Source organism: Aotus nancymaae, unplaced genomic scaffold (genome assembly GCF_030222135.1).
Source record: "Aotus nancymaae isolate 86718 unplaced genomic scaffold, 86718_ANA_hifiasm-v0.15.2.pri h1tg000033l, whole genome shotgun sequence".
Taxonomy (NCBI): Eukaryota; Metazoa; Chordata; class Mammalia; order Primates; family Aotidae; genus Aotus; species Aotus nancymaae.
In genome coordinates, this window is record NW_026988447.1 from 19,430,202 (window position 1) to 19,458,059 (window position 27,858).

General features: G+C 43.3%; 2 protein-coding genes across 7 annotated transcripts in view; one reads left to right on the forward strand and one right to left on the reverse strand.

The window, feature by feature from the left end:
- Window positions 1–26,944, forward strand: part of NR3C2 (nuclear receptor subfamily 3 group C member 2) — a 358,568-nt gene extending 331,624 nt beyond the window's left edge. For 2 of the 3 annotated variants that reach the window (XM_012470050.2, XM_064383709.1), the window contains exon 9: window positions 24,205–26,944. In XM_012470050.2, the coding sequence (XP_012325473.1) occupies window positions 24,205–24,360 (156 nt within the window). In that variant the 3' untranslated portion in view covers window positions 24,361–26,944. 3 annotated transcript variants of the gene reach the window in all.
- ARHGAP10 (Rho GTPase activating protein 10) overlaps window positions 23,182–27,858 on the reverse strand; it is a 337,434-nt gene continuing 332,757 nt past the window's right edge. For 3 of the 4 annotated variants that reach the window (XM_064383836.1, XM_064383838.1, XM_064383839.1), the window contains one exon: window positions 23,182–27,469. The gene's annotated coding sequence lies outside the window, so the exon portion shown is untranslated. The remainder of the gene's footprint in view (window positions 27,470–27,858) is intronic. The other variant, XM_064383837.1, reaches the window with a different exon arrangement.

Here is a 27,858-nt window from a genome sequence, read left to right on the forward strand (position 1 = left end):
TCACTTAGTGGTCCATGGGTCAAAACCTCCTTTGCTAATTTTTGTTTGTTTGTTTGTTTTCACCAGCGCAGTGCTTGGCATAGATAGGAACTCAATGAATAGTTTTTTGAATGGCTATATCATAAATGCTGATTTTATGCAAAGTTTCCCAAAGTAAATTAGTATCTTTTGGGGATTTTAAATTGAGGTATAATTGATATACAATAAACTGAACAAATTTAAAGTGCACAATTTTATAAGTTTTGATACACACCTGTGAAATTATCACCCTAATGAAGATAGCGAGTATATCCATTACCCCAAAAGTTTTCTCCAGCCTTTCTTTAACCTTTCTACTTACCCTCCTCCTCAGTTGCTTTCTGTATTGCTTCTGTTACTATAGATTAGTGTGCATTTTCTAGTGTTACATATAAATGTAACAATGCAGTATGTAGTCTTTTTTGGTTTGGCTTCTTTCACTTAGCATAATTATGCTGAGATTCACTCATTCCATCTCATATATCAGTAATTCAATAATTTGTTGTGTTTTTTATTGTTAAGTAGTTTCCCATTGTATGGATTTTCCCCTAGTTACTTCATGTAGTCACCTATTGATGGTTGTTTGAGTTGTTACCAGCTTGGAAGCTGTTACAAATAAAGCCGTGCTGAACCTTTATGTGCAAGCCTTTGTACGGACATTTACTCTCTCCTTTCTTGGATGAATGCCTTGTAGTGGAAAACCTGGGTAATAAAGCAGGTATATCTTCATATTACAAGAAACTGCCAAACTGTTTTCCAGAATGGTTGAACAGTTCACTACTCCCATGAGAAGCATATGAGAGTTTGGATCACTCCACACACTGGCTGACTCTTGGCATGATTAGTCTGTTTACTTTCAGCCATTCTAATAGCTGCAACAGTGATATCTTACTGTAGTTTTACCTTGGATTTCCCTAAAGATTGATGATGGTGAACATCTTTTCATGTGCTCATTTATCATCTTTATGTCTTCTTTGGTGAAGTATCTGTTCAACTCTTTGGCTCATTTTTCATAATTGGGTAATTTGTTTTCTGATTGCTGAGTTTTGGGAGTTCTTTATATTTTCTGGATACAAATCCAGATATATGACTATTTTCTCCCGGTGTGGCTGATCTTTTCATTCTCTTAGCACTGTCTTTTGAAGAGCAGGAGTTTTTAATTTTAACAAAGTCCAGTTGATGATTGTTTTCGGTGTGGGTCATGCTTCCAGGGCTGTGTCTGAGAAGTCCTTGTGTAAGCCAGCGTCACAGAGCTTTTCTCTGTGTTTCCTTCTAGCATCACTGTCCTTCATTGATAGCCTGTGTTTTGGAAACCATTTTTTCATGGTCTTTATTCTGAGTACTTTTGGTTGTTTCAAATGGAAGGGTAGTTTCAATTCATCTCACTCCACCTTGGTTGGAAGAAGAATACCACTTTTTTTTAAATTATTCTAATTATTTTAATTCTAAAATATTTATTTTGAAATATCAAAAATGTTTGATCAGAAAGGTGGCCTGACAGAAGCATCTTCAATACTCTTATTTATATTCCTATTCCAGACAGAACATTGAAAAATGCATTGTAAGTCTAGAGGGACCTTTCTGACATTCACACTTACTCAGACTTGAGACTGCCTACAGCTTTTTTATTAGAGTAAATTAGTGAATCAACATTTGTAGAATTTTCTTCAAGGGAACAAAGAACTGCACAATGCACTGGCTGTATACTCAGAGCCTAGTTCTGATCGCCTTGTGGAAAAAAGAGCATTTGTTTCTAAGGGTTACACAGATAAGAACCTTTGACTGTAGATCAAAGTTCTGCTTAAACCGTGTGCGTAGTATGCCAGCTCTCAGGACACGTCCACACACCGCTCTCAGGACACGTCCACACTGCTCTCAGGACACGTGGATTTCCTCCACATGGTGCGTATATGTGCTGGTAGAATGGTCCCAAGGTGGGTGAAAGGAACATTCTCTGAAAGAACAGGTTGATAGTTGAGTGTTTGAATTGGTCAATGACTTTAATGAGTCATAAGCCCTCTGAACATCAATCCTCCCCCCCAAAAAAAATTTCAAACAAAGCAGCTGTGGTAAGGATACTAGGACTTTTGCATTATAAATGTTTAGGTGTCATATGTAAAGCATATAGAATCCTTATTCTATTAGAAAGAATGGACAATAATGTTTTAACTATTACTAAGAATAGCAATTTCCTATGAGTAAAAGAAGCATATTTCTAATGAATTTATTGCTAACTTCTGTTCATTCTTAGAAAGATCAAGGACTATTTATGTTATGGTCAATGTGTAGAACAATTAGTAACAAAGATGATATTAATAGTACCCCTTGACGCAAAAATTGCCCTTTTCCTATTAAACAGCATATGTTGCAGTTTTATGTCAGTATATACACTTAGCAAAAATGTGCCCTCTCCCTAGCAGGATAGACAGTGCTGCAGAAGATACACAATAAATGTGATACCAACCTGACCCCTGATAAATCGTGTGCATGGTGTGCCAGCCCTCAGGACACATGCACACAACTCACGGGGCATACGTGGATTTCTTCCACATGATGCGCATATGTGTTAGTAGAATGGTAAACTTAGAGTTTACAGAGGTGACTGGAGCACAATGCAAGGCAGAAGGTAATCAGGTGTTAAAACCAGCTCCCTGGATGATGGGACCCTCGGGAGCACATGTTTATGTATTCATCTGTTGATGAGCCCTTGCCACATTTCCAGGACCAATGGGCCAATGCAAACAGAAAGTCTGTCCTTAGGAATTGACAGAGGATGATGTTCATCTCATTCAACAAACACTTGAGTGTCTAAAAGTGGCAGGCAGTGTCCTAGGAGGGAGAGACGCCAGACAGGGCAACCAGACAGTGCCTAGAAGTCACAGGGCAGCATGCTGGGACCTCCGAGGAGGTGAGCACATCGGGAGTTGTAGGCTCACTGACACATTCTACGTTGGTACCAAGCCTTGTGAAGAAGGCAGAGGACTGTGCTGGGCAGGGGTCATGGAAACCTTCCAAGGGGGTGTCAGAGAATCCTTATTTAATGGAAGAATCAACAGCCCCAGAGAGTGATCTCTTAAGGTTCCTAGATAGCTGGTGAGAGCCAGAATGTCCTTGACTCACTGCTGAGTGCTCCAGACACTGCCATTGTGATGAGAGAGCACTTGTGGCTAATAGCAGCTGCTTGTTTTTAGGCTGGCCTGCATTTTGGAAATCAGAAAACCAGCATCTAGGAATGTTAGGGACAGCTGCACTGCCCTCCGGCACTCCAGATTCGTTTGCGTCTTCCCTGGCATGTTCTGCAATTCATCGTTTCTGTTACGACTTGTAATGTACAAGAAACATGCAATGTACAGAAACAGGGTTACATGTTGAAGGCAGTCACCTTGTTTTGTATTAAAATGTCATGTGTGTGTAGCAGATCCCAAAACAAAATGTTAAATTGGCCTCAACGTGAGCTGAGCAGGCCTTGGCTTGGAGGCGTTTGCTTCTGTGCATGACCACCATGTGCCAGCCCTCAGGACACATACACAGAAGGAAGTTCCCAGAAGGAAGTTCTCAGATCTCTGAGGATCCCCTTGCTGAATAGCTGCTTTCTGTGTCTCCAGGGGCCATGCTAGAAGCTGACGTGGCTCTTCTCTATCCAGGCTCTGGGAGCCATGGCTTCCCTACTACAAGAGGGGCAAGGTGGGTGGTGTGAGGAACAGAAATCTGGTGGTACAGAAAATACTACATGTACACACTGGGGAGATGTCGCTCCTTAGGTGAAAAGGGTGTTAAGTATCCTTGACATGGTCAGGCGCCATGGCTCCCACCTGTAATCCCAGAACTTTGGGAGATGGAGATGGGCAGATGATTTGAGGTCAGGAGTTAGAGACCAGCCTGGCCAACATGGTGAAACCCTGTCTCTACTAAAAACACAAAATTAGCCAGGTGTGGTGGCGCACACCTGTAGTCCTAGCTACTTAGGAGGCTGAGGTGGGAGGATTGCTTGAGCCCAGGAGACAGAGGCTGCAGTGAGACAAGATTGTGCCACTGCACTCCAGCCTGGACAATAGAGGGATACTTGTCTCAAATAAAAAAACAAAGAATCAGCGACACAATAACCACAAAAGAGATACTGCCACAAGCAGCAGAGACTGTTCACAAATTATTATTATTTTTATAAATTATTTTTTTACTTTAAGTTCCAGAATACCTGTACAGAATGTGCAGGCTTGTTATGTAGGTACACATATGCCATGGTGGTTTGCTGCACCTATCTACCCATCATCTAGGTTTTAAGCCCCGCATGCATTAGGTGTTTGCCCTAATGCTCTGTCTCCCCTTGCCCCCCCGACCCTTCAACAGGCCCCAGTTTGTGTTTTTCCTCTCCCTGTGCCCGTGTGTTCTCACTATTCAACTTCCACTTATGAGTGAGAACATGCAGTGTTTGGTCTTCTGTTCCTGTGTTAATTTGCTGAGAGTGATGGTTTCCAGCTTCATCCATGTCCCTGCAAAGGACATGATCTCATCCTTTTTATGGCTGCATAGTATTCCATGGTGTATATGTGCCACATTTTCTTTATCCAGTCTATCAATGATGGGCATTTGGGTTGGTTCCAAGTCTTTGCTATTGTAAATAGTGCTGCAGTAAACGTGCATGTGCATATGTCTTTATAGTAGAATGATTTATAATCCTTTGGGTATATACTCAGTTATGGGATTGCTGGGTTAAATGGTATTTCTGGTTCTAGATCTCTGAGGAATCACCACACTGTCTTCTACAATGGTTGAACTAATTTATATCCCCACCAAGAGTGTAAAAGTGTCCCTATTTCTCCACAGCCTCACAAGCATCTATTGTTTCCTGACTTATTAATAGTCACCATTCTGAGTGGCATGAGATGGTATCTTAATGTGGTTTTGATTTGCATTTCCCAACGACCAGTGATGATGAGCTTTTTTTCATATGTTTGCTGGCTGCATAAAGTTGTTTTGAGAAGGGTCTGTTCATATCCTTTGCCAACTTTTTGATGGGGTTTTTGTTTTTTTCTTGTAAATTTGTTTAAGTTTCTTGTAGATTCTGGATATTAGCCCTTTGTCAGATGGGTAGATTGCAAAAGTTTTCTCCCATTTTATAGGTTGCCTGTTAACTCTGATGCTAGTTTCTTTATGCAGAAGCTCTTTAGTTTAATAAAATCCCATTTGTCAATTTTGGCTTTTGTTGTCATTGCTTTTGGTGTTTTAGTCATGAAGTCTTTGCCCATGCCTATGTCCTGAATGGTATTCCCTAGGTTTTGTTTTAGTGTTTTTATGGTTTTGGGTTTTACATTTAAGGCTTTAATCCATCTTGAGTTAACTTTTATATAAGGTGTAAGGAAGGGATCCAGTTTCAGCTTTCTGTGTATGGCTAGCCAGTTTTCCCAGCACCATTTGTTAAATAAAGAAGCCTTTGCCCATTGCTTGTTTTTATCAGGTTTGTCAAAGATCAGATGGTTGTAGATGTGTGGTGTTATATCCGAGGTCTCTGTTCTGTTCCATTGGTCTATATCTCTGTTTTGGCACCAGTATCATGCTGTTTTGGTTACTGTAGCCTTGTAGTATAGTTTGAATTCAAGTAGTGTGATGCCTCCAGTTTTGTTCTTTTTGCTTAGGATTATCTTGGCTATATGGGCTCTTTTTTGGTTCCATATGAAATTTAAAGTAGTTTTTTCTAATTCTGCAAAGAAAGTCAATGGTAGCTTGATGGGAATAACATTGAATCTATAAATTATTTTGGGCAGTATGGCCATTTTTACAATATTGATTCTTCCTATCCATGAGCATGGAATGTTTTTCCATTTGTTTTTGTCTTCTCTTATTTCCTTAAGCAGTGGCTTATAGTTCTCCTTGAAGAGGTCCTTCGTGTCCCTTGTAGGATGTATTCCTAGGTATTTTATTCTCTTTGTAGCAGTTGTGAATGGGAGTTCATACATGATTTGGCTCATTGCTTGCCTATTGCTGGTGTATACGAATGCTTGTGATTTTTGCACGTTGATTTTTGTAACCTGTGACTTTACTGAAGTTGCTTATCAGCTTAAGGAGATTTTGGGCTGAGAGGATAGGATTTTCTAAATATAGAATCATGTCATCTGCAAACAGAGACAATTTGACTTCCTCTCTTCTTATTTGAATACCCTTTGTTTCTTTCTCTCTGATTGCCCTGGCCAGAACTTCCAGTGCTATGTTAAATAGGAGTGGTAAGAGAGGGCATCCTTGTCTTATACTGGTTTTCAAAGGGAATGTTTCCAGCTTTTGCCCATTCAGTGTGATATTGGCTGTGAGTTTGTCATAAATAGCTCTTATTATTTTGAGATATACTCCATCAATACCTAGTTTATTGAGAGTTTTTAGCATGAAAGGCTGTTGAATTTTGTCGAAGGCGTTTTCTTCATCTACTGAGATATTTTGTTTTTGGTTCTGTTTACATGATTGATTACGTTTGTTGATCTCTGTATGTTGAACCTGCCTTGCATCCCAGGGATAAAGCCTACATCATCATCATGGATAAGCTTTTTGATGTGCTGCTGGATTCAGTTTGCAGTATTTTATTGAGGATTTTCACATTGATGTTCATCCAGGATATTGGCTTGAAGTTTTCTTTTTTTGTTGTTGTGTCTCTGCCAAGTTTTGGTATCAGGATGATGCTGGCCTCATAAAATGAGCTAGGGTGGAGTCCCTCTTTTTCTATTGTTTGGGATAGTTTCAGAAGGATGGTACCAGCTTTTCTTTGTACCTCTGATAGAATTCAGCTGTGAATCCGTCTGATCTTGGGCTTTTTTTGGTTGTTAGGCTCCTAATTACTACCTCAATTTCAGAACTTGTTACTGGTCTATTCAGGGATTCTACTTCCTGGTTAGTCTTGGGAAGGTATATGTGTCCAGGAATTTATCCGTTTCTTCTAGATTTTCTAGTTTGTGTAGAGGTGTTTGTAGTATTCTCTGATGGTAGTTTGTATTTCTGTGGGATCAGTGGAGATATCCCTTTATTATTTTTTATTCACAAATTATTTTGAGAGACTCCTAGCTCATATAATTAGTGGGTGCTTTTGTATCTGGCTGTGGTCCTAGTAATTTGTCTCAGGATCACACCAGAGGCGGCTTAGAGGGAGACACAAACTTACTTTAAGCATTTCTTACCTCATGCGGAAGAATGGAAGCTGCACATTTGGCTCTGTTCACCATTTAGTTGGGTAGCCCATTCACTTCATATGTTATTCTGTCTTACATCTTTCCACTAAGGAAAAGTTTCTCCTCAGAAAACGTTTTGAGGCCAAAATAGGAGCCTGCCATGGAAATGAGACCACTGCGGAGAACAGAAAGAATGTGGCCTCTGGCACTAGATCTCCGTTTCTTTCAGCCATGTTGGTGCTTCACTTCAGTTTTTGGCTTTCAGTTTCTTCAACTGTAAGGCAGTAACAATACCCATCTTATAGGAAGTTTGGGGAATGAATGAAATAACACAGGAACTGAGACATCGATCACATAACAGGCACTGAACAAATGTTCACTCTCTTTTCCTGTTGCTCAGGAGACAGTGAAATAAGGCTATTTGCTTCTGTGTCTGTAATAAAGGACCCAGTGCTGGCAGTACCATGAATGTGCTGCAGAATTTCCTTGTATCCAAGAAAGCCATGGGAGGAATGGAGAGAAAGAGGAGAGAGACAATGATGGAATCCATAAGCCAGGTCAAGGAAGCTGTTGAGGGATTTTCACCACATTTGTAGAGAATCTGGAGCTGCAGTGTCCAATGGCATTTCCACCGCCATGTGGAAAATTTAAATTAAGTAAATTAAGTAGAGTGGAAAGTGAGTCCCCTGGACACACTACCCGCATTTCAAGTGCTCCACAGCCACATGTGGCTAGTTGCCACCATACCAGGCAGTGCAGAAAGTTGTGCGGACGGTGCTGTCTGACAGATTCTAGAGGATCAAGGAGGGCCAGCAGGCAGCGTCCCAGTTGGGACATGGGTGCTGTGGTTCAGTGAGAGATGGTAGAGCCAAGTTGGGGCAGGAGCACCAAGAGAGGTTCAGGTGGTGGAATGATGACTCCTGGTGATGAATGGGATGGGGAGGTTGAGAGAGGAGAGAGCAAGTCAAAGAGGACTCCCCAGGACCGGAAGTAGATAGCTGCAGGGTGGCGCCTGCACAGAGGAGGGGCTCAGGGCAAGGAGATCTGGGAGTGGGGATGAAGAGCTTGTTTAGGATATACAGAATTTGAAAGACCTTTAGGACTTTCTGGAGAAAATAGCAGGTAAACACGGAGTTCTGTGGGTGAAGGTGAGGAAGGCAGCCCGCTGCTGCAGATGTGGGAGGCGGCAGCATGTGGGTGGTCACTGAAGCTGGGAGTGGATGGAACTGCCCAGGTGTTGGTGCAGCTTGAGAAGAGGGCCCAGAGTGGAAGAGGGTCCAGAGGAAAAACGGTGGTCAAATGGGGAGGTGGCTGCAAAAAGTCTGGGAAAGAGCTGCTGCCAAGGGAAGAAAAGGAGGCAGAATGGGGACATTCAGGACAAGCCAGAAAAGGGAGTGTGTGTGCCCCACTTTGCCAATGAGGGGTCTGAGGGGCAGAAGCTGCAGGAAAGTCAGTTAGCAAATGGCCTGAACAATTGTTCAGTAGCCCTTACAGCTGGGAGGTGGTTGTGAAGAATAGTGGATCGACTCAAGGCATGGTAATGCTCATGGGGTTTTCAGTATCTATATTAGAACCCACAAAGCAAACAGGGACAGCTGTTTGTTTTTTTTTTTAATGTGGAGAGTGTTGTCCAGCAAACTTCCTTAGTAAAATTGCCGTAATAAATAGAAGAGAGTGGGCTGGGCGCGGTCACTCATGCCTGTAATCCCAGCACTTTGGGAGGCTGAGGAGGGCAGATTATGAGGTCAGGAGTTCAAGACCAGCCTGGCCAATATGGTGAAACCCCATCTCTCCTAAAATAGAAAAATTAGCTGGGCATGGTGGCAGGCACCTGTAGTCCCAGCTACTAGGGAGGCTGAGGCAGAAGAATCACTTGAACCCAGGAAGCAGAGGTTGCAGTGAGCCAGGACCGTGCCACTTCACTCTAGCCTGGGTGGCAGAGCGAGACTCCATCTCTAAATAAATAAATAAATAAATGATGGCCCTTTCTGTCATGTGATAGAATGTGTGTAAATGTGCAGTTTGAATGTGGTTGAGAGAATATGCAGTATCTTTGTGTTTGTATGTTCAAGCCTGGCTAAGAAATCGCAGCAACTTAACAAGCCTATCTTTGTAAATAACCCCAAAACTCTATTCCAGACCATGGCTGACTTCATTATGTACTATGTGCATATATGTGTGTATATGTGAGGATGTGTATATGTCACCATGTGAAGAGTTCAGCATCAAAGGCAGCCATGAAGCTTCTGAGCTGATCCTTGTGTTTTAAGTCATGATTTAGTTCAGCGATGCTGGTCCTGAGCCCTTCCTCACCCATCACAATACATTATACCTTAACTATCACGATGGTTCATTCCCACTTTCAGCCATAGAACTTTTATCTTCTTCAGCCTTTCCTGCTTGGTCATAACTTTCTGTGGCTGACTTAATGTAAAACCTGGGTAATATGCTTACGTCTTTCAAGATGGTTAATGTCTTTTCAGTGGCTGGTTTTTAGATAATTCACAGAGCTTACCAACTCTCGGTCAACAGCCGGGCAACATTCGAAGATGCAATTATACTATATTTTAGAGGAATGAGGAGGGGAAATGTCCATATAGGAGTTTATGCTTCCTTTTTTTATTATTTCATTTTTAATTGTGGTAAAATACACAAGCATAAAATTTACCATGTTAACCATTTTTCACTGTACAGTGTAGGTGTCAAGTACATTCACATTGTTGTACAACCAATTTCCAGAGCTCTTTGTCTTGAAAAACTAAAACTCCCCATTCCCCTCTCCCCCAGCACCCTTCTACTTTCTGTCTCTATCAGTTTGACTACTGGGAGTAGCTCATACGAGGGGACCATACAGTATTGTCTTTTTATGACTGGCTCATTTCACTTAGCATAATGTCCTCCAGGTTCATCCATGTTGCTGCAGATGTCAGAATTTCCTCCCTTTATAAGGCTGAATAATATTTTATTGTATGTGTACAGCACATTGTGTTTGCCTACCAATCTGTCAAGATTCATCTGGGTTGCCACCTTTTGGCTATTGTGAATCGAGCTGCTATGAACATGGATGTATAAATATCTCTTTGAGACTCTGCCTTCAGTTCTTTTGGGTATATTCCCAGAAGTTAGATTGCTGGATCATATAAAATTTCTATATTTATTTTTTTGAAGAACCACCAAACTTTTCCACAGCAGATACACCATTTTTCATTGCTAACAACATTGAACAAGTATCATAATTTCTTCACATCCTTGTGAACACTTGCTATTTTCTGGGATTTTTTTATAATGCTCATCTTCATGGTTGTGAAGTGGTAACTGATTGTAGTTTTGGTTTGCACTTCCCTAGTGATAAGTGATGCTGAGTGCCTTTCCATGCACTGTTGGTCATTTGTAAGTCATCTTTGAATAAATATCTTTTCAAGTCTTTGCCCCATTTTTTAATCAATTTTGTTGTTGTTGTTGTTGAGTTGTAGGAGTTCTTTCTATATTCTGGGTGTTAACTCCTTATCCAATCTATGATTTGCAAATATTTTCTCCCATTCTGTGTTTTTGTTTGTTTTCACTTTGTTTGTTTTGGTGCCGAAATCATCTTTCTCTTATGATGACAACAGAAAATAGTTTGTTTCTTTTACTCCTTAACTGGCAAAAATTAAAAGCTGTGTTTGATCCCAGTTTATTTAGAGAAGGGAGAAAGTATTTTTCTTATGATCACCAACTCATTTTCTTCATCATTGATATCTCAAAAGTTACAGACCCACACAACATGTGCCGATGTTCACAGCTAGTTTTGAAGACTTAACAAGCACATGATTTTCTGTAAGAACGCTGCGGAAAAACTAGGGTCTTGCCTCATTCTGGGAGAAAATCAGGCATTCTCACCTGACTGCAAAATTTGTGCTGTCACAAGGTGATCTTTGTGGAAAAAACAAAAGTTTTATGTAGAAAAAAACCTCTGAAGGTCCTGTGCGCTGCACTTCTAGAAGATCACATCTAAATCAAACCTGACACACAGAAACCTCTTCCTGATGTGAAATATATCTAGGGGAGATTTTGGGAAACTATCTTATTGTCTAACACCTGTGTCAGTAAATCCCCTGCTCCTATGCAGCTCAAATCCCTCTTCTTATGATATAATAATAACTGTGTAATACCTGGGATTTACATGGTGTCTTTCTTTCTAAGTTCTGTCATTAAATCCTTCTAATGTTTCCATGAGGCGAGGATGAGTAAATATTACTATTTAAACTTAATCACCCTCCTTTCTTAATTCCTTTCTCTATTAAAAGAAAATAATAGTAATGCTTACTTGGATTATTTTTACCCTTTTTATAGAGAAAGGAATTAAGATGGGGGGATTAAATGCGTTTTCACGGACTCATATGTGAGGCAGGAGGGAAGGAAGCACCTGAGAGAACCATCAGGTGGCTCCTGTGGGTGGCAGGTCAGCCCTCCTCCTGGGTATCACCAGGACCAAGTGTCGTGGGTGTGTCGCCTTGCAGTCCCACTCTTGGCATAATATTCTGCTGCTCCCATCTTGAAATTCTTAGTAAACTTTGAACGAGTGACCCCTTATATTCATTTTGCACTGGGGCCCCACCAATTATGCAGCCTGACCTATGTGTTTAAGATTGTGTTTGTCAGAATTCAGCCTGAAATGCAGCTTGCAGTGGGTAGAACACCTTGCAGGTGTGGGTAGGGAAGAAGACAGCAGTGATAACAAAGACAAGCAGTTTGGATGGAGCAGGACACAGAATTCAGGCAGACAAGAGACTCACTGATATGCTAAAAAAGGAACTTTTAAACCCAGGACCTAATTTGATACGAAAAGGAAATAGTGAAGGAATTTTATAAGGAGTGAGACACCCTTAAGCAATAGAGAAATGTTATTGTCAGTATCTTCATAGAATAGAGGAGATAATTTTATATGATTGATATTTAAAAGGCTAGGAAGATGCCAGTTGACCAATTAAGTTTATCAAGGTCATAAAGGGACTAGAAAGTATATATAGGTTAAACTACAGTCAGTCCTCATCATTCTCAGATTTTGTATTTACAACTTCACCTACTCACTAAAATGTATTTGTAACCCTAAAATCAATATTCAGGACACTTTTACAGGCATTCCCAGATGTGCAGAGCAGTGAAAAATGCCTGCCATCAATGTGCATGTTCCTGGCAAGGTCAAACAAGGTGACTCTACTCTCTTATTTCAGCTCTGATGCCATAAATACTTATCCTTTTTGAGGTCTATTGCATGCCATGATTTTGTTTTGTTTTGTTTTATTTTGCATTTTTATGCATTTTGTTGGTGAGTTTGCTATTGAGATGACCCCCAAGCATAGAGCCCAGTGCTATGTTCCTAAGTGCAAGAAAGCTATGACGTGGCTTGTGGAGAAAATATGTGTGTTAAAGAAGCATCCTTCAGGCCTGAGCAACAGTGCTGTTTGCCATGAGTTCAAGGTTAAGGGATTGGCAATATACATTAAATAAGATGTCTTTAAACAGAAACACGCATAAAACAAGGTTATATATTAGTCATTTGTTGAGAAAGTTGTGACCAGCAGTGTAACCGTAATAGGTTATTGTCTGATGCACACAGAAAGTCAATATGCCAAGACAGTGGGTTGCAGCAGAGAGGTTTAATCAGAGTCACATCAAAAGAGGAGATGGGAGGAAACCTCAAATCCATCTCCCCAGGAGTGTGGGACAAGCGTTTTTAAGGGTTTGGCAGTGGGTGGAAGTGTGGAGGTCATTGATTGGTTGAAGAGTTTGGGGGAAGTGGCTCAACAGGGAGAGGAAGAAGTCATATTCTCATGCTGACCCTGTTCCTCTGTGGGGGTCTTCAAACTGGTTGCTGGAATTCAGGGTCTGAAAAACATCTTAAGCCAGGGATGTCCAACCTTTTGGCTTCCCTGGGCCACATTGGAAGAAGAATTGTCTTGGGCTGCACATAAAATACACTAACACTAGTGATAGCTGATGAGCTAAAAGAAAAAAGAAAAAATCACAAAAAAATCTCATCATGTTGCTGGGTGCGGTGGCTCACGCCTGTAATCTCAGCACTTTGGGAGGCTGAGGCAGGCAGATCACGAGGTCGGGAGATCGAGACCATCCTGGCTAACATGGTGAAACCCCCGTCTCTACTAAAAATACAAAAAACTAGCTGGGCATGGTGTTGCGTGACTGTAATCTCAGCAGAAAAATTGCTTGAACCCAGGAGGCGGTGGTTGCAGTGAGCTGAGATGGCGCCATTGCACTCCAGCCTGGCAACAGAGCAAAACTCCTCAAAAAAAAAAAAAAATTTCATCAGGTTTTAAGAAAGTTTACGAATTTGTGTTAGGCCACATTCAAAGCTATCCTGGGCCATATGCAGCCCCTGGGCCATGGGTTGGACAGGGCTGTCTTAAGAGATCCTTAAACAGAAGTCTTTGATTCTGGTGTCAGAGACCTGTCTGTATGGTCAATATCTAGTGCTATGTAACGTTTAGCAACTAGGAAGTGGGACAAAGCGCAGCACAATTAGTAGTTAATTATAACTATATTTCTCTCCAGAACCTGGCATGCAATTCTTATCAACCCTATGGGGGTGGTTACAGTAGCTTGTGGGAACCTAACCCTGTATTTCCCCTAGGAGCAATTGTTCAGTATTCATTAAATCAGTGGTCAGGTGACTTTGTAAGATATAGTTAGCTACCATGGATATGGAGGATCGACTGTGAATATATATAATGCCCAGGGAATATAGGCTCAAAGGGAAATGACTCCTTAAGGAACAGCCAAGAATAGGAGACATACGTGACAGAGGCTTTCTATTTAACTGACAATTTCTGGAACCTTTAAGTTGCATGATGTCTCCGGTTACCTAGCCCTATCCCCGTAGGTGCTAGGATTCTTTCCAAAGCATTTCCTAAAGGCTAGAAGAATCCGTACGGTAACAGGAAAGCTAGATCTAGGCACCACCATATCGCTTAATTTGGAGACCTTTTTCCTCCACATTTTAGTGGTTTTGAAAACTAAATACTAAATAAGATGGAGACATCTTATACTTGATTTACATATGTGTGTGTGTGTGTGTGTGTGTGTGTGTGTATGAGATGGAGTTTCACTCTTGTTGCCCAGGCTGGAGTGCAATGGTGCAATCTCGGCTCACTGCAACCTCTGCCTCCTAGCAAGTGATTCTCCTGCCTCAGCCTCCCAAGTAGCTGGGATTACAGGTGCATGTGATTTATGTATTTTAACGAACAAACAAAACCTGTTCCTTCAAAAACTATTATTGAATCTCTGAGATGCCTTCCAATCCATACGTCAGCAAACTTTTTCTGAAGTGAGCCATGTAGTAATGTTTTTAGGCTTTGTGGGCCACACAATCTTGGTTACAGCTACTCAGCTATGCCACTGTGGCATGACAGCAGTCACAGGATATATGTGAAGGAATGAATGAGTGTGGTTGTGTTCTAAACAATTTCATATCATTTGAACATGTCACAAAATGTTATTCTTTGGCTTTTTTTTCTCAGTCATTTAAAAGTATAAAAAAACACAAACATGGAGAAAGCTTACAAAGCATGAGGCCAGATGTGGCCTGTGACTGTAGTTTACCAGACCCTGTTTGCTTTCTGTGGCATCATAGAATGAGGGAAGAAAACAGTCCTTATCTATTGACTTGAGAGACGCCTTGCTCGCACGTGTCCCTACCTAAGGCTGCCTCTGGCCACTAGGGTCTGCCCCTTATTGCTTGGTGTTCTTTTTTTTGGGAGGTTGAAGTAAGGATTTAATTGCCTAATCTAGATTAAACCTAATGTTAAAGTTGGTAACATATAAACACAAGCCAGCTTAGATTTTTACTTTGCTCAGCGTAGTGTACATTTGCAAGAAAGATCTCGGAAATATTGAAAACAAGATTAGGAAAAGTTCATACTTCTATATACAGTAACATGCCAATGCATTTCAAACACCACCCTTTCATTAGATTTCCTTTGTTCAGCAATGTTCTAATTACCCCTCTATCTTTAAGCTCGGCTTTCTTCTCTTCCCATTGTGTCATTTTTCTTTGTGGTTTTCACATGTACAAGAGACCTTATTCTCAAGAAGGCGGAGCTGTGATCTAGAATGAGGCTTTTAAAACAAGGAAAGTTAAACAAGGTGGAAATTAAATAAATTTAAACCAAAAATTTAGAAGGAAATTGAGCCCATCTTGCTTAGCACAGCATCCAAACATGTTTTGAGGATTTAATATTCACCCCTGACCAGAGATCAGTGATTAGTGTTGAACTTGTTATACAAATGGGGATGAAGGGCCGGGCGCAGTGGCTCATGCCTGTAATCTCAGCACTTTGGGAGGCCGAGGTAGGCGGATCAAGAGGTCAGGAGTTCGAGACCAGCCTGGCCAACGTGGTGAAACCCCATCTCTACTAAAAATACAAAAATTAGCCAGGTGTGGTGGCAGGCACCTGTAATCCCAGCTACTCTGGAGGCTCAGGCAGGAGAATCGCTTGAACCCTGGAGGTGGAGGTTGCAGTAAGCCGATATTGTGCCACTGCACTGCAGCCTAGGCAACAAGAACAAGACTCCATCTCACAAAAAAAAAAAAGGAATGAAGAACAAATTAAAACATAGTCTCGATAACAATTCGATGCTAATGGATGGGGGCCAGGGTGAGTTTTCAGAAAGCCCTTGGTCTCTCATGAGACACTGTAGCACCTACTCCACCCTCCACTCTCCCATCCCAGCCAGCCCATTCCTGGGCAGGCACTGGCCAAAGCCAGACTGTCTGAACCTGCAGCAGCCTAGACTCTGGAACCAGCCCTGGGAGGCTGCATGGGACAACCCTGCCTCTGTCACTCCATCAGCATCATTAAGCATCCCACTAAGGTCCCCAGATGCCTCTCACATGCCTAGTGTTCAGCTGATGCACCAAGCGTGCTCACTGACAAAAATGCCTTTTGGTCTCTCTTGGTCGGATCTAGGAGGGCTTCAGGACTCTCCAAAACTCACCCACTGAGACAGCCTGCCAGGAACACTCAGCTGCATGATAGCATTTTGGAGCCTGGGTTTTCAGAACAGAGCCCATAAGTGAGTGGTAGTATAACCTTTTCTTTAGGTATGGAAACAAATCAAATGCTGCTGAATTTGTAAGGGATGGGCTTTTCTTACCATGTCACTTTCTGCTGAGATATAACCAGACAGGGAAAAAGCAGAGCCACATGGCTCAGGGGCCCATCTGGGCACAAGCGGTCAGCTTCCCTTCCGCCTGCACTGGGAGCAGGTGGGGGTTTAGAATCTCTTTTGTTAATATTTATTGCAGAATATACATAGCTCACAGTTTACCATTTCAAGTGTACAATTCAGTGGTATTAGGTCCATTCAGATAGTTGTGCAACCATCACCACCATCCATCACCCCAAACAGAAACTCTATACCCCCTAAACACTACCTTCCTTTCCCCTCCTCCTGGTAAGCGCTATTCTGCTTTGTTTCTATGAATTTGGCTACTCTAGGTGCTTCATATAAGTGGAATCACATAGTGTGTGTTCTTTTGTGTCTGGCTCATTTCACTTAGTTAATGTTTTGGAGGTTCATGGTGCTGTAGCATGTATCAGAATGTCACTTCTTTTTGAGGCTGAATAATAGCTCTCTGTGTATGCCACATTTTGTTAATCTGTGGATGGACAGTTGAGTTGTTTTAACCTTTTGGAATTCTGAATAATGCTGCTGTGAACACTTTTTTTTTTTTTTTTTTTTTTTTGAGATGGAGTTTTGTTCTTGTTGCCCAGGTTGGAGTGCAGTGGTACAATCTCAGCTTACTGCAACCTCTGCCTCCCTGGTTCAAGCGATTCTCCTGCTTCAGCCTCTGCAGTAGCTGGGATTACAGGCATCTGCCACCACACATAGAGATGAGGTTTCCCCACGTTGGCCAGGCTGGTCTCAAACTCCTGACCTGAGGTTATCCACCCAACTTGGCCTCCCAAAGTGCTGGGATTACAGGTGTGAGCCACCCCGCCCAGCTGTGAACACTTATCTACAAATTTCTGTTAGAGTAGTTGCTTTCAGTTCTTTTGGGTATATGCCCAGAAGTGGAATGGTGTGTCATATGGTAATCCTCTGTTTAATCTCTTTAGGAACTATCATACTGTCCTCCAAAGCACGACACCATTATACGTGTTCACCAGTGGCATACAAGGGTTCCGATTTCTCTATCCTCACCAACACTTGTTATTTCCACTTCTTTTTTGATAACAGCCATCCCGATGGGTGTGAAATGCTATCTCATTGCAGTTTTAGTTTTGATTTGCATTTCTCTGCTGACTAGAGATGTTAAGCATCTCTTCATGTGCTCATTGACCATTTGTGTATCTTCTTTGAAGAAATGGCTTTGGCAAGTGCTTTACCAATTTTTGATTCCGTTTGGTTTTGTCGTTGTTGAATTGTAGTTGTTCTTTATATATTCTGGATATTAACCCCTTATCAGATATATGATTGCAAATATCTTCTCCTATTCTTTGGGTTGCCTTTCACTCTCTTGATGGTGGCCTTGGATGCAAAGAAGTTTTTAATTTTGATCTACTTATATTTGTTTTTCTTTCATTGCCTATGTTTTTAGTGCCATATCCAAAAATAACATTTTTTGTTTGTTTGTTTGGAGACAGAGTCTTGCTCTGTTGCCCAGGCTGGAATGCAGTGGTGCTATCTCAACTCCCTGCAACCTCTGCCTCCTGGGTTCAAGCAATTTCCCTACCTCAGCCTCCCAAGTAGCTGGGAATACAGGCACGTGCCACCATGCCTGGCTAATTTTTGTATTTTTAGTAGAGATGGGGTTTCACCATGTTGGTCAGGATGGTCTTGAACTCCTGACCTTATGATCTGCCCACTTTGGCCCCCCAAAGTGCTGATGATAGGCATGAGCCACCGCATTCAGCCATAACATTGTTTTGTTTCAGATGAAGGCCATACTCCCTATGTAATCACTTCAGGTCATTTTCCAGTGTTCACAAAGCTATTTCTGGAACACCTGGACTAAATAGTTGCCACTCATTTGTGTCCACTGAAACTACTAGCGTTGGAGTATTTATAGTTGAATCGATGTATCTTTTGCTCTAACGCCATCAATATCGCTGACTAAAATTTTGATCTTTGAAAATGAAGTTCCCAATATCCCCTGCCCCAATGCCCATTTTAGGCAAAAGCTCATTCCAATTAGGCAAACAGTCTGGAGTCAGCAGATAACATATAAGAAATGAGCATGCTACTGAAATCATGTGGGACCTGCTTTAGAGAGGCTGTTATCATTCAGGCTTCATCACCACTTAAGTGATTGTGTAACCTCAGAACAGCAGTGGCCCCAGATGTGCAGCAGGGAGACTCTCCCTGCAAGGCATTCTGAGAAGCCGTCATTTGCAGTGAGAGCAGGGCGTGGGGAGTGGCCGCTGGCCTGACCCAGCAGTGACTCATGAGGGGAGTAGGGAAAAGGCAGATTGAGCCCCATGGCCTCATCGGAGCGAGCCAAGTGCCATCAGCCGCCCTGTGACCCTGCCAGGCTCCTCTTGCACCCTGACAGCTGTGGACCATCAGCTGGAAAAATCATGCTGGGCGTCTGCTAAACTTCTGAGATCCCAGCAGATGCATTTTGTACAGAATGAAAAGTCAATGCACAAGTCGTTCTCTGATTCCTAATAATGTGGGACTCTTACTGCTGATTATAATTAGGGTTCTTGCCTCTCCATCTAGCCTGGGATCTACCAGGAAAGGTCAGTGAGAATCAGCATTGAGACAGCAGGCCGGGCCATCACTGCATTGTGTATCTTCTTTGGAGAAATGGCTTTGACATTCAATGGTCTCATTGAAATGAAGTCACTCGTGCTGATGAGCAAAGGTAGCACTTTGGGCTTAGTCGCTGTGACCACCCTCCCCACTCCGACCCCGGTGCCTCTAACCACAGTGAGCAGAGAATGGGGCTCATAGAGTGCCCATGGCATGGCGTGTGGATGGAGTCATGTTAAATAGGTTGAAGGAAACTGGAGTCTAGGGGAGGATAGAAAGGGGTTAGCTTGGTGTATTGAGTTTTGCAATATTGGTGCCACAAACTGAAGATGCTCATTTAAGTTGCCCAGTTTTTTTGTTTGTTTTTTGAGATGGAGTCTCGCTCTGTCACCCAGGCTGGAGTGCAGTGGTGTGATCTCCACTCACCACAACCTCCACCTCCTGGGTTCAAGCGGTTCTCCTGCCTCAGCCTTCAGAGTAGCTGGGATTACAGGCGCACGCCACCATGCCTGGCTAATTTTTTGTATTTTTAGTAGAAATGGGGTTTCACCATGTTGGCCAGGCTAGTTACAAACTTCTGACCTCATGATCCGCCTGCCTCGGCCTCCCAAAGCGCTGGGATTACAGGTGTGAGCTACTGCCCCCGGCCAGTTGCCCGGTTTTTGACTCATTGAATAAAACTAGCAACATGCTACCCTAAAAAATACTGTCGAAATAAGTTATTCCCAAGCACTGGGAGTTTGAATAAGTCAGAGAAACTGAGGAGCAAGAATCCAGGCAACAGTAGCTTGGAATCCCTTTAACCCTCAGCCCACCCCAGGGCTGCACAGCAGAAACATGAAGGGGTACTCCTGGGAGCTGTGAGGAGTGAGTAGGTGATTCCTCTGTCAATGAGCTTGCAGGCTGCAGTTTAAGGAGTTGCACCATAAATAGGACAGGTTAAACCGATAAAGATGTGGACAGCAGGATAAAACAGGAAGTGGGGTCACCGGGCTCCAAGGCTAATTGTCAAGTAAATTAGAAAAACAAAAAAAAGTGTCATCTGCGAGGTGAGAGGCCAGAAAGGATTCCTTCAGGCTGGGTCCCAGCAAGGCCTGCAGGGAAGAGGTGACTGCATAGAAAGAGCTGGTTGAAAGCAGCAGCAGCTACCCATGAGCGCAACATTTGCAAAAAATTATTCCATGCCAAGTGTCTGAGGAAATTGCCAGGGCATTCCCGGGAGAGCCGTGCACGCAGTCGTTCTGAAGTGATTTGCTCTGAAAGGTGACCTTTGGCATGGTCTGGCTTTCCCCCCGCCATTCCAAAACTGACACATGCTGACGAACCAAACTCTTCTTTGGTGGTTTCACACTTTGCAGTGGGAATAGTGGTTTGGGTTCAAACTAGAAACGGTGCTCATTTAGAGATGAACAGCCTAGCTCCTGCCCTGCCCTGCATCCCCTTCCAGGGCATGAGTTCAGCCTGTCCTGCCTCTGCCAACCCTGTACTGGGGACAGTGGCCTATCGTGCACTGAGGGGCGGTTAGGGACAGTGTCTGATGATGTATGATGCCTTATATGCATCTGTATCCTCATTTCCTGGCTTTTTTAGGCTCCAGAAGAGCCAAGTCTGCATATTCCTCAATGTGTACCTGTGCACTGCACCAGGCTGGTACCCAAGAGATGCCCATACGAATGTACAGGGTGACTGTTAGATGCTTTGCCATTACATAGCAGTGTGGCACAGGAAGCAGTGTCCATTCTGGCTGGTCAGCATCCAGGCTGACCCAGGTGTTTGATATGTGACTCACCTAGCTCTCCTGGCCTTGTCCCCCACCTCCTTGAGATCTAACCACCGGCAGCTACTAACTTCATGCGCCTGGAATTTTCCAGTTGAGATGGGGCTCCGTACTGTAGCGCCTCCCTACCTTAAACATCTGCTAAGGGCCAGGCATCTGTGCGTCCTGCCCTGAAGGCTCCCTGGGCCCACTGGCTGTAGCAGACCAGGGTTGGGGAAGGTTCTGCAGGTCAGTGAGCACACGGGGCCCAGGACCTGCAGCTCAGACCAGCTTGGTCACGTTCTCCTAGTGACTTGGGGCCCCCACTTCGATTCCCACAGATGTTCCCAGACCTCAGCAACTGCAGTCATGGTGCAGGATTTAGGTCTGCAGAGGTTTTCAGCCTCGTCCCAGGGCAGGGTGCGCCAGATGGGCTTCTATGGCTGCCAGCATTTCTGGTAGCTGCTGAGGCCTTCTGCACACCCACCCCCGTGGGCATCCTAGCTGCCTCAATACAGGATAAGCCCTTTCCCGATAGTGGTTGGTGGTGACACCCCCTCCTCCACTGGTGACGTCATGCCTACAGAGTCAAATGCCCAGCCCCCAGCTGCCAGGCCAATCCCACCTGCTGGCTCTGATACCAGGCCCAGGTTCTGCACACAGGCTCCATCCCTCCGCAGCTGACCAAGACATAAACAGAACCCCTCATGACTGGGAATGAGCTGCTTTCTCCATCTGTGGCACACGGAACAGAGGTGGGTGGGAAATGCCAACCCCAGGTTAATATGCATGGTTAGTGAGTAGTGTCTGGGACACCTGTTCCCAGCCAACCTGTGAGGAAAACCAGCTTATCCCCTAGCCCCAGCCTCTCTCCGTTCTGGTCTGTTTTCTCAGCATCTCCTGGGTGATGCTTAGTGCTGTGGACATGTCTCTGTGGGTGTTACAGATAGGGACAGAGGCTCCAAGAGGGCCTGGCCCTCTCCCTGTTAGCAGGTTCACAGGTGTGCCTGGGCTGCACGCTGCCTCTTGTTCAAGGGTTGACTTACTGTGTTCCTTCTCTTATTACATATATGCGCTAGCATTGCTGTCACCTGCGTACCAGTATGAACCCTTCCTTGGCCCTGGCCCTGCCGTGTAACTTGTTGGGGATGTCAGTCGGCAGGCAGGCAGGCTTCTCTGCTCCTCAGGAACCCCTAGGTAACCCTGCACTTACTGGTCCCCTGATGGCCATGCAGCCTTCAGATCACGTGCCAAGCCCATCTTTCCTAAGAGTCCCTCTGAACTGGACCTCCTCCCTTCGCCGCTTCCCTCCTTACACTGGCAGCACCTGCCTTTCTGTGTGTATTTCTGCTAAGTAGAAATGAACACAGATGCCTTGAGACAGAGACTTGTTCACTGCAGCTTCCCCAGTGCCTGGCACAGAGCAGGTGCTCGGTGGCTTAGCTGGATAGATGGCAAGGATGAGTTGTAGATAACAGATGCTGGCTCTTCCCAAACCCCTTGTGGCTTGTGGACAGGTAACCTTTATCCCCAGACATGAACAAGGCTCAATCCCAGAAATGTGAAAGGTGTATCCACCAGACAGAGTCATCCTTGTGGTGGTTGATATTGCCTAGAAACCAAGATGTCTACCCTCAGGTTAAAACTTTAAGAAAGTCCCCCTCACATCCCTTCAGGCACCCACATGGAGGGACTCCAGAGCATCCGGTTCCCGAGCACTGCGGTGGGTGTGCAGGACTGTGCTAGCCTGGTCAGAGCATCCCCACCTAGCAGTTGGCACTGCTGACAGACAGTGGCACCACATCTGGACTGCCACACCCAGTATGGCTGTAGCTTTGACAGCCATGGGCCTGCCATGTGAGAAAAAACAGAAGTGAGATGGCATGTTTCTTAAACATTCCTGAAAAGGCAAAGAAACAAGGTTCTCCCATTCCTCCTTTTATAGAAGGGGAACCCAAGGACCAAGTTCCACCAGAATGGCACAGAGCAGGTTTCACAAACTGTTCCATAGAGGAAAATGGTGTTTTACTGTGGAAGCAGCTTGAGCAGCACAGAATCAAAGCGGTCCTGCTCTAGCGGTACTTCTCCACATCTGTAATAACTTGTTCCAAGTAGAGTTTGAAGCATTTCACCTGAGTCATTCAGTCCTCTGAAACAACTCTGAGGCTCAGAGACGGTTCTTATCCCCATTTTACAGATGAGGAAACTGAGGCATAGCATGTGTATGAACATGGTGCTATTTCTCAGCTTTCTGGGCCCAGAAATCCTGCGGGTGCAGGGCACGTTAAACCCCACAGTCCTTGGTAGCTGATTAGGAAAAGACCACTCTGCAGATTGAGGGTAGTGACAGGCACCAACAGAAGCACAACAGTTTTTTTCCCGATGAGATTTTCTTGATTCCTGGTTTGTATCGAGGGCTTTACCAAACAGTTGTTATTTACTGTCTGACTCAATTAAAGCTTGCCAATTGAGTGTTTTTTTAAATCATTAGGGTTACAGATGCAAGTTCAACAGAATCACTTTATTAGAGTTATTTTATGGCAGGTCACATTCATATTGCCAGCTATAATACAGTTGGAAATGACCAAAAGACATTTTTCCCATAGTGGAATATAGAATTAACTACAGAAAAAATAGTGTATTTTTTCTTTTTTTATTGCATTTTAGGTGTTTTTTTTCTTATTTGGAATTACCATTCCTACTAAATGGAATAGCAGTGTTCTTGTTGTGCAACGGTAATGCCGTGCTGCATTTAGAATGTTATTTTTTACATAAATTAGGAGCAGTTCAGGTCTGGAGGGGCTGAGAAAGGTTCTTGGTTCACAGAGTAGGGAAAATGAGCTAGGGGGACACCTCAGAACTTGTCCTTGATAGTATTCACTGTCTCAAAATAATCAACCTGAAATAAAGTAGCTGAGGAGGCTCAGATTTGCCCCCACAGGGCAGAACCGGAAAGGAGGGAAAGGACCTGGGACTGCAGGTGGAAGTGCTGGCTATCCCCTTGGCGGCAGCTCCATTGGCAGGCCCAGCTTAGGGGACACCACAGCTGCATTGTGGGGTGCTCTCTCCTGCTCCTTACCCTCCTGGGCATCTGTGGTGCTTAGACCCTGGGCCAGCACCTGCCCCTCCCTGCCAGCCCACCTTACAGCCTGGGAAGGCCCATCCCCACATACAAAGATACACGCATATGCACACTATTATTAGAAATTAGAATTTGATGAGTGTAGTTCAGTGACCCAGGCACTATTAGCTCTGTCACTGTCCCTGCTGCATCTGATATAGTCAGTGCTCAAAAATGACCCAGCTCTCAGCTGAATGTGTTTTCCATGGAAGGCAGATGACATGGGTGACATGAGCACCCTTCTTTTCTTCCTCTCCCAGGACAGATGACTGTGCTCAGTTAACGAAAACATGGTTTCCTTGGGAGGCTTTCGGAATGTTGCCCTTTGAGTTACCACCAAAGTCAGGACGCAGAGGTCGGAAGTGGGACTCCCATGTCATGCCCCATCTGTGTCTGTGTTGCAGCTGGTGAACGACCTGCTGGAATTCTGCTTCTACACCTTCCGAGAGTCCCAGGCGCTGAAGGTGGAGTTCCCGGCAATGCTGGTGGAGATCATCAGCGACCAGCTGCCCAAGGTGGAGTCGGGAAACGCCAAGCCGCTCTACTTCCACCGGAAGTGACCGCCCGCCGCCCCGGAAGAACTTTGCCTTAAGTTTCCCTGTCTTGTTCCACACTCACGAAGGACCCAAGAAATCATGTTTTTAACATGTGATGATGGTTGATTCACACTTCAACAGTTTCTCAAGTTTAAAATCATGTCAGGGGTTTGGAGCCAGGAAAGCTGTTTTTCCGTGGATTTGGCGAGACCAGAGCGGTCTGAAGGATTTCCCCCCTCTCCAGTCCCCCAGCGCTTAGAAACATGTTCCTGTTCCTCGGGATGAAAAGCCATATCTAGTCAATAACTCTGATTTTGATATTTTCACAGATGATGGAAGTTTTAACTATGCCATGTAGTTTCTGGTATCGTTCGCTTGTTTTAAAAGGGTTCAAGGACTAATGAACTTTTTAAAGCTTACCCTTGGTTTGCACATAAAACGTATAGTCAATATGGGGCATTAATATTCTTTTGTTATTTAAAAAAACAAACACAAAAAATAATAAAAAACATATACAGATTCCTGTTGTGTAATAACAAACAGAATTCGTGGCGTGGGGCAGCAGCCCCCTCTGAGCCCTTGCTCGTCCACGGTCTTCTGCATCACTGGTATACACACCCGTTAGCGTCCATTTCTTATTTAATTAGAATGGATAAGATGTTAAAACAAATGCCTTGGTTTCGATTTCTAGTATCTACTGTGTTGGCTTTACAAATAATTTTTGCAGTCTTTTGCTGTGCTGTACATTACTGTATGTATAAATTGTGAAGGACCTGAAATAAGGTATAAGGATCTTTTGTAAATGAGACACATACAAAAAAAAAACTTTAATGGTTAATAGGATGAATGGGAAAGTATTTTTGAAAGAATTCTATTTTGCTGGAGACTATTTAAGTACTATCTTTGTCTAAAAAACAAGGTAAATTTTTTTTTGTAAAGTGCAATGTCCTGCATGCATAATGAACCGTTTACAGTGTATTTAAGAAAGGGAAAGCTGTGCCTTTTTTAGCTTCATATCTAATTGACCATTTTACAGTCTCTGTTGTAAATAACCACACTGAAGCCTCTTTTTGGTTGTCTCGAAGCCTTTCTACTTTTTCTGTACTTTTTGTTTTGTTCTTGGTCTCCCGCTTGGGGCATTTGTGGGACTTGAGCACGTTTTCCGGCTTCTGCTTCATCCTCCTCCGTCGGGGAATGGCACACTGCAGTGTCTGCAGCTCCTGGAAGGTGTCATTTGACAACACACGTCGGAGAGGAGGTCCTTGAAGTGCTGCAGCTTTCCTAAAAGCTGCCTCATTTCCCTTTTCCTCCAGAAGCAGAACCAGCTCTAGGAGAGCGAGACTGGGAATTCGATGGCTCAGAGTGCATCTTTTCCTCCCATTCTAGAAAATCAGATTTTCTCCCGTGGGGAAAAAAAATTCCATGCACTCTCTCTGTTAAAGATCAGCTATTCCCTTTTGATCTTGGAAAGGGGTTCTGCACTCCTGGAACTGGTCACAGGAACACACAGATCATGGCAGGATGCACTGGGACAGCCCATCTTGGCAAGGTTCAGTCTGAATGGCGTGGAGACTGGGAGATAGATAGAGGGTTTTTAGATTTTTAAAAGGTTGGTTTTAAAAATAAATTTTATACATAAACAGTTTTGGAGAAAAACTACAGATCATACAAGCAAGACAGTGGCACTAAAATTTTTAATTCATTAATCTGTTTGGCACTGATGCAATTTATGGCTTTTCTCTTGCCCGAAACCACAAACATATATATCGTTGGGGAAACTAACGATATGATTGCACTAAATAAACTACTTTGAATAGAGGCCAAATTAATCTTTTAAAAGTGATGATAATCGTCAGTTTTGCTCAGTGAAATCATATTATTTTCCAAAACCTAAAAGCTGTAGCTGGAGAAGCCCATGGCCAGGAGAAAGCAGCAAATGGATCAACACTTATCTCCAGGGTTCACCATGCAGGCAACATTACCTTGTCTTTCAAGAGACACCTGCCTTATGCAAGGGGAAACCTGTGAAAGCTGCACTTGGAGGGAGGAGTTTTTCTTACATAATTTGCAATTTCAGGAATTTAATTTATAGGCAGATCTTTAAATACAGTCAACTTACATGCACAGCAATATGAAAGCCACACTTTGAAGGTAATAAATACACAGCATGCAGACTGGGAGTTGCTAGAAAAGAAACGGCTTACTTACAAAAGCAGCTTTTAGTTCAGACTTAGTTTTTATAAAATGGGAATTCTGACTTAACCAGGTTTGGGATGGAGATGGTCTGCATCAGCTTTTTGTATTAACAAAGTTACTGGCTCTTTGTGTGTCTCCAGATAACTTTGCTTGATTAAACAGCAAAGCCATATTCTAAATTCACTGTTGAATGCCTGTCCCAGTCTAAACTGTCTGTCTGCTCTTATTTTTGTACCATATTGCTCTTAAAAATCTTGGTTTGGTACAGTTCATAATTCACCAAAAGTTCATATAATTTAAAAAAACACTAAATTAGTTTAAAATGAAGCAATTTATATCTTTATGCAAAAACATATGTCTGTCTTTGCAAAGGACTGTAAGCAGATTACAATAAATCCTTTACTTTAATCACCTTTTGTTTTGGAGATAATTCATTTGAATGTCTGTAGGTACACCTGTATTTTGTGCCCTCCCAAATCTTGATCGTATGTATTCAGCCTACATCCAAGATGGAGGAACAGTGTTTTTCCATATTAGGAAGAATCCTATGTTAGCCACATGTTAATTCTGCTCTTTGGGGACTGCTTAGAGACCTTGTCTCTAGTACTTTTAATATTTGCTTCATTAAAATACTCTATAGCCATTGAAGAACTGCTGCCATGCAGCTGCTAAACCCTATATACACATTGCCTCATTTAGCTTCACAGCCACGTGAAAACTTGTTTATTCTGCAGAATTTGAGACTAAGGTGAGTTGAGCCCCATCTGACGCCAAAGTTCTTCCTCTATATGGCCTCACCCTGTCATCCCCCAGGACCCTTGTACCGTCAAGATGCTCAGCTCCCCGTTGGCCACAATGCTTCTGACACTCCTGCAGGCTTGTCCCCTGGATTCCACTCATTAATACGGGCCACAAACGAGCAGTAAGCAATCACCAGCTGTTTTTTTTTTTTTTAAAGAGAAAACATTTCCCACAAGATAAATTCCCGTACAGTACATTTTTAATGTGTTACTCAACTGGAGATTGTGCAAATTATTTGCTTTCAGCAAGAGAAGACTATTTGATAGTAAAACAAATTCAGCTTTGTGTAACACAACAGATGCATTTCTGGAACACAGCATACCCACTGAACATAGCACAGGAAGAAAGTTGTGAGCACAAATTTTTGGTGTGTAAAATACTATACATGCAATTTTGGATTTAAAAATTTGAGAAATTTGACCTATTAGGGAGCAGGGCTTTTCACAGAGAGCCCCTAACTTCAAACAAAAGCATTTGGGGCTGGGAACCCACCCGAAGCTGGCAGGAGGCTCCTACGATGTGCAC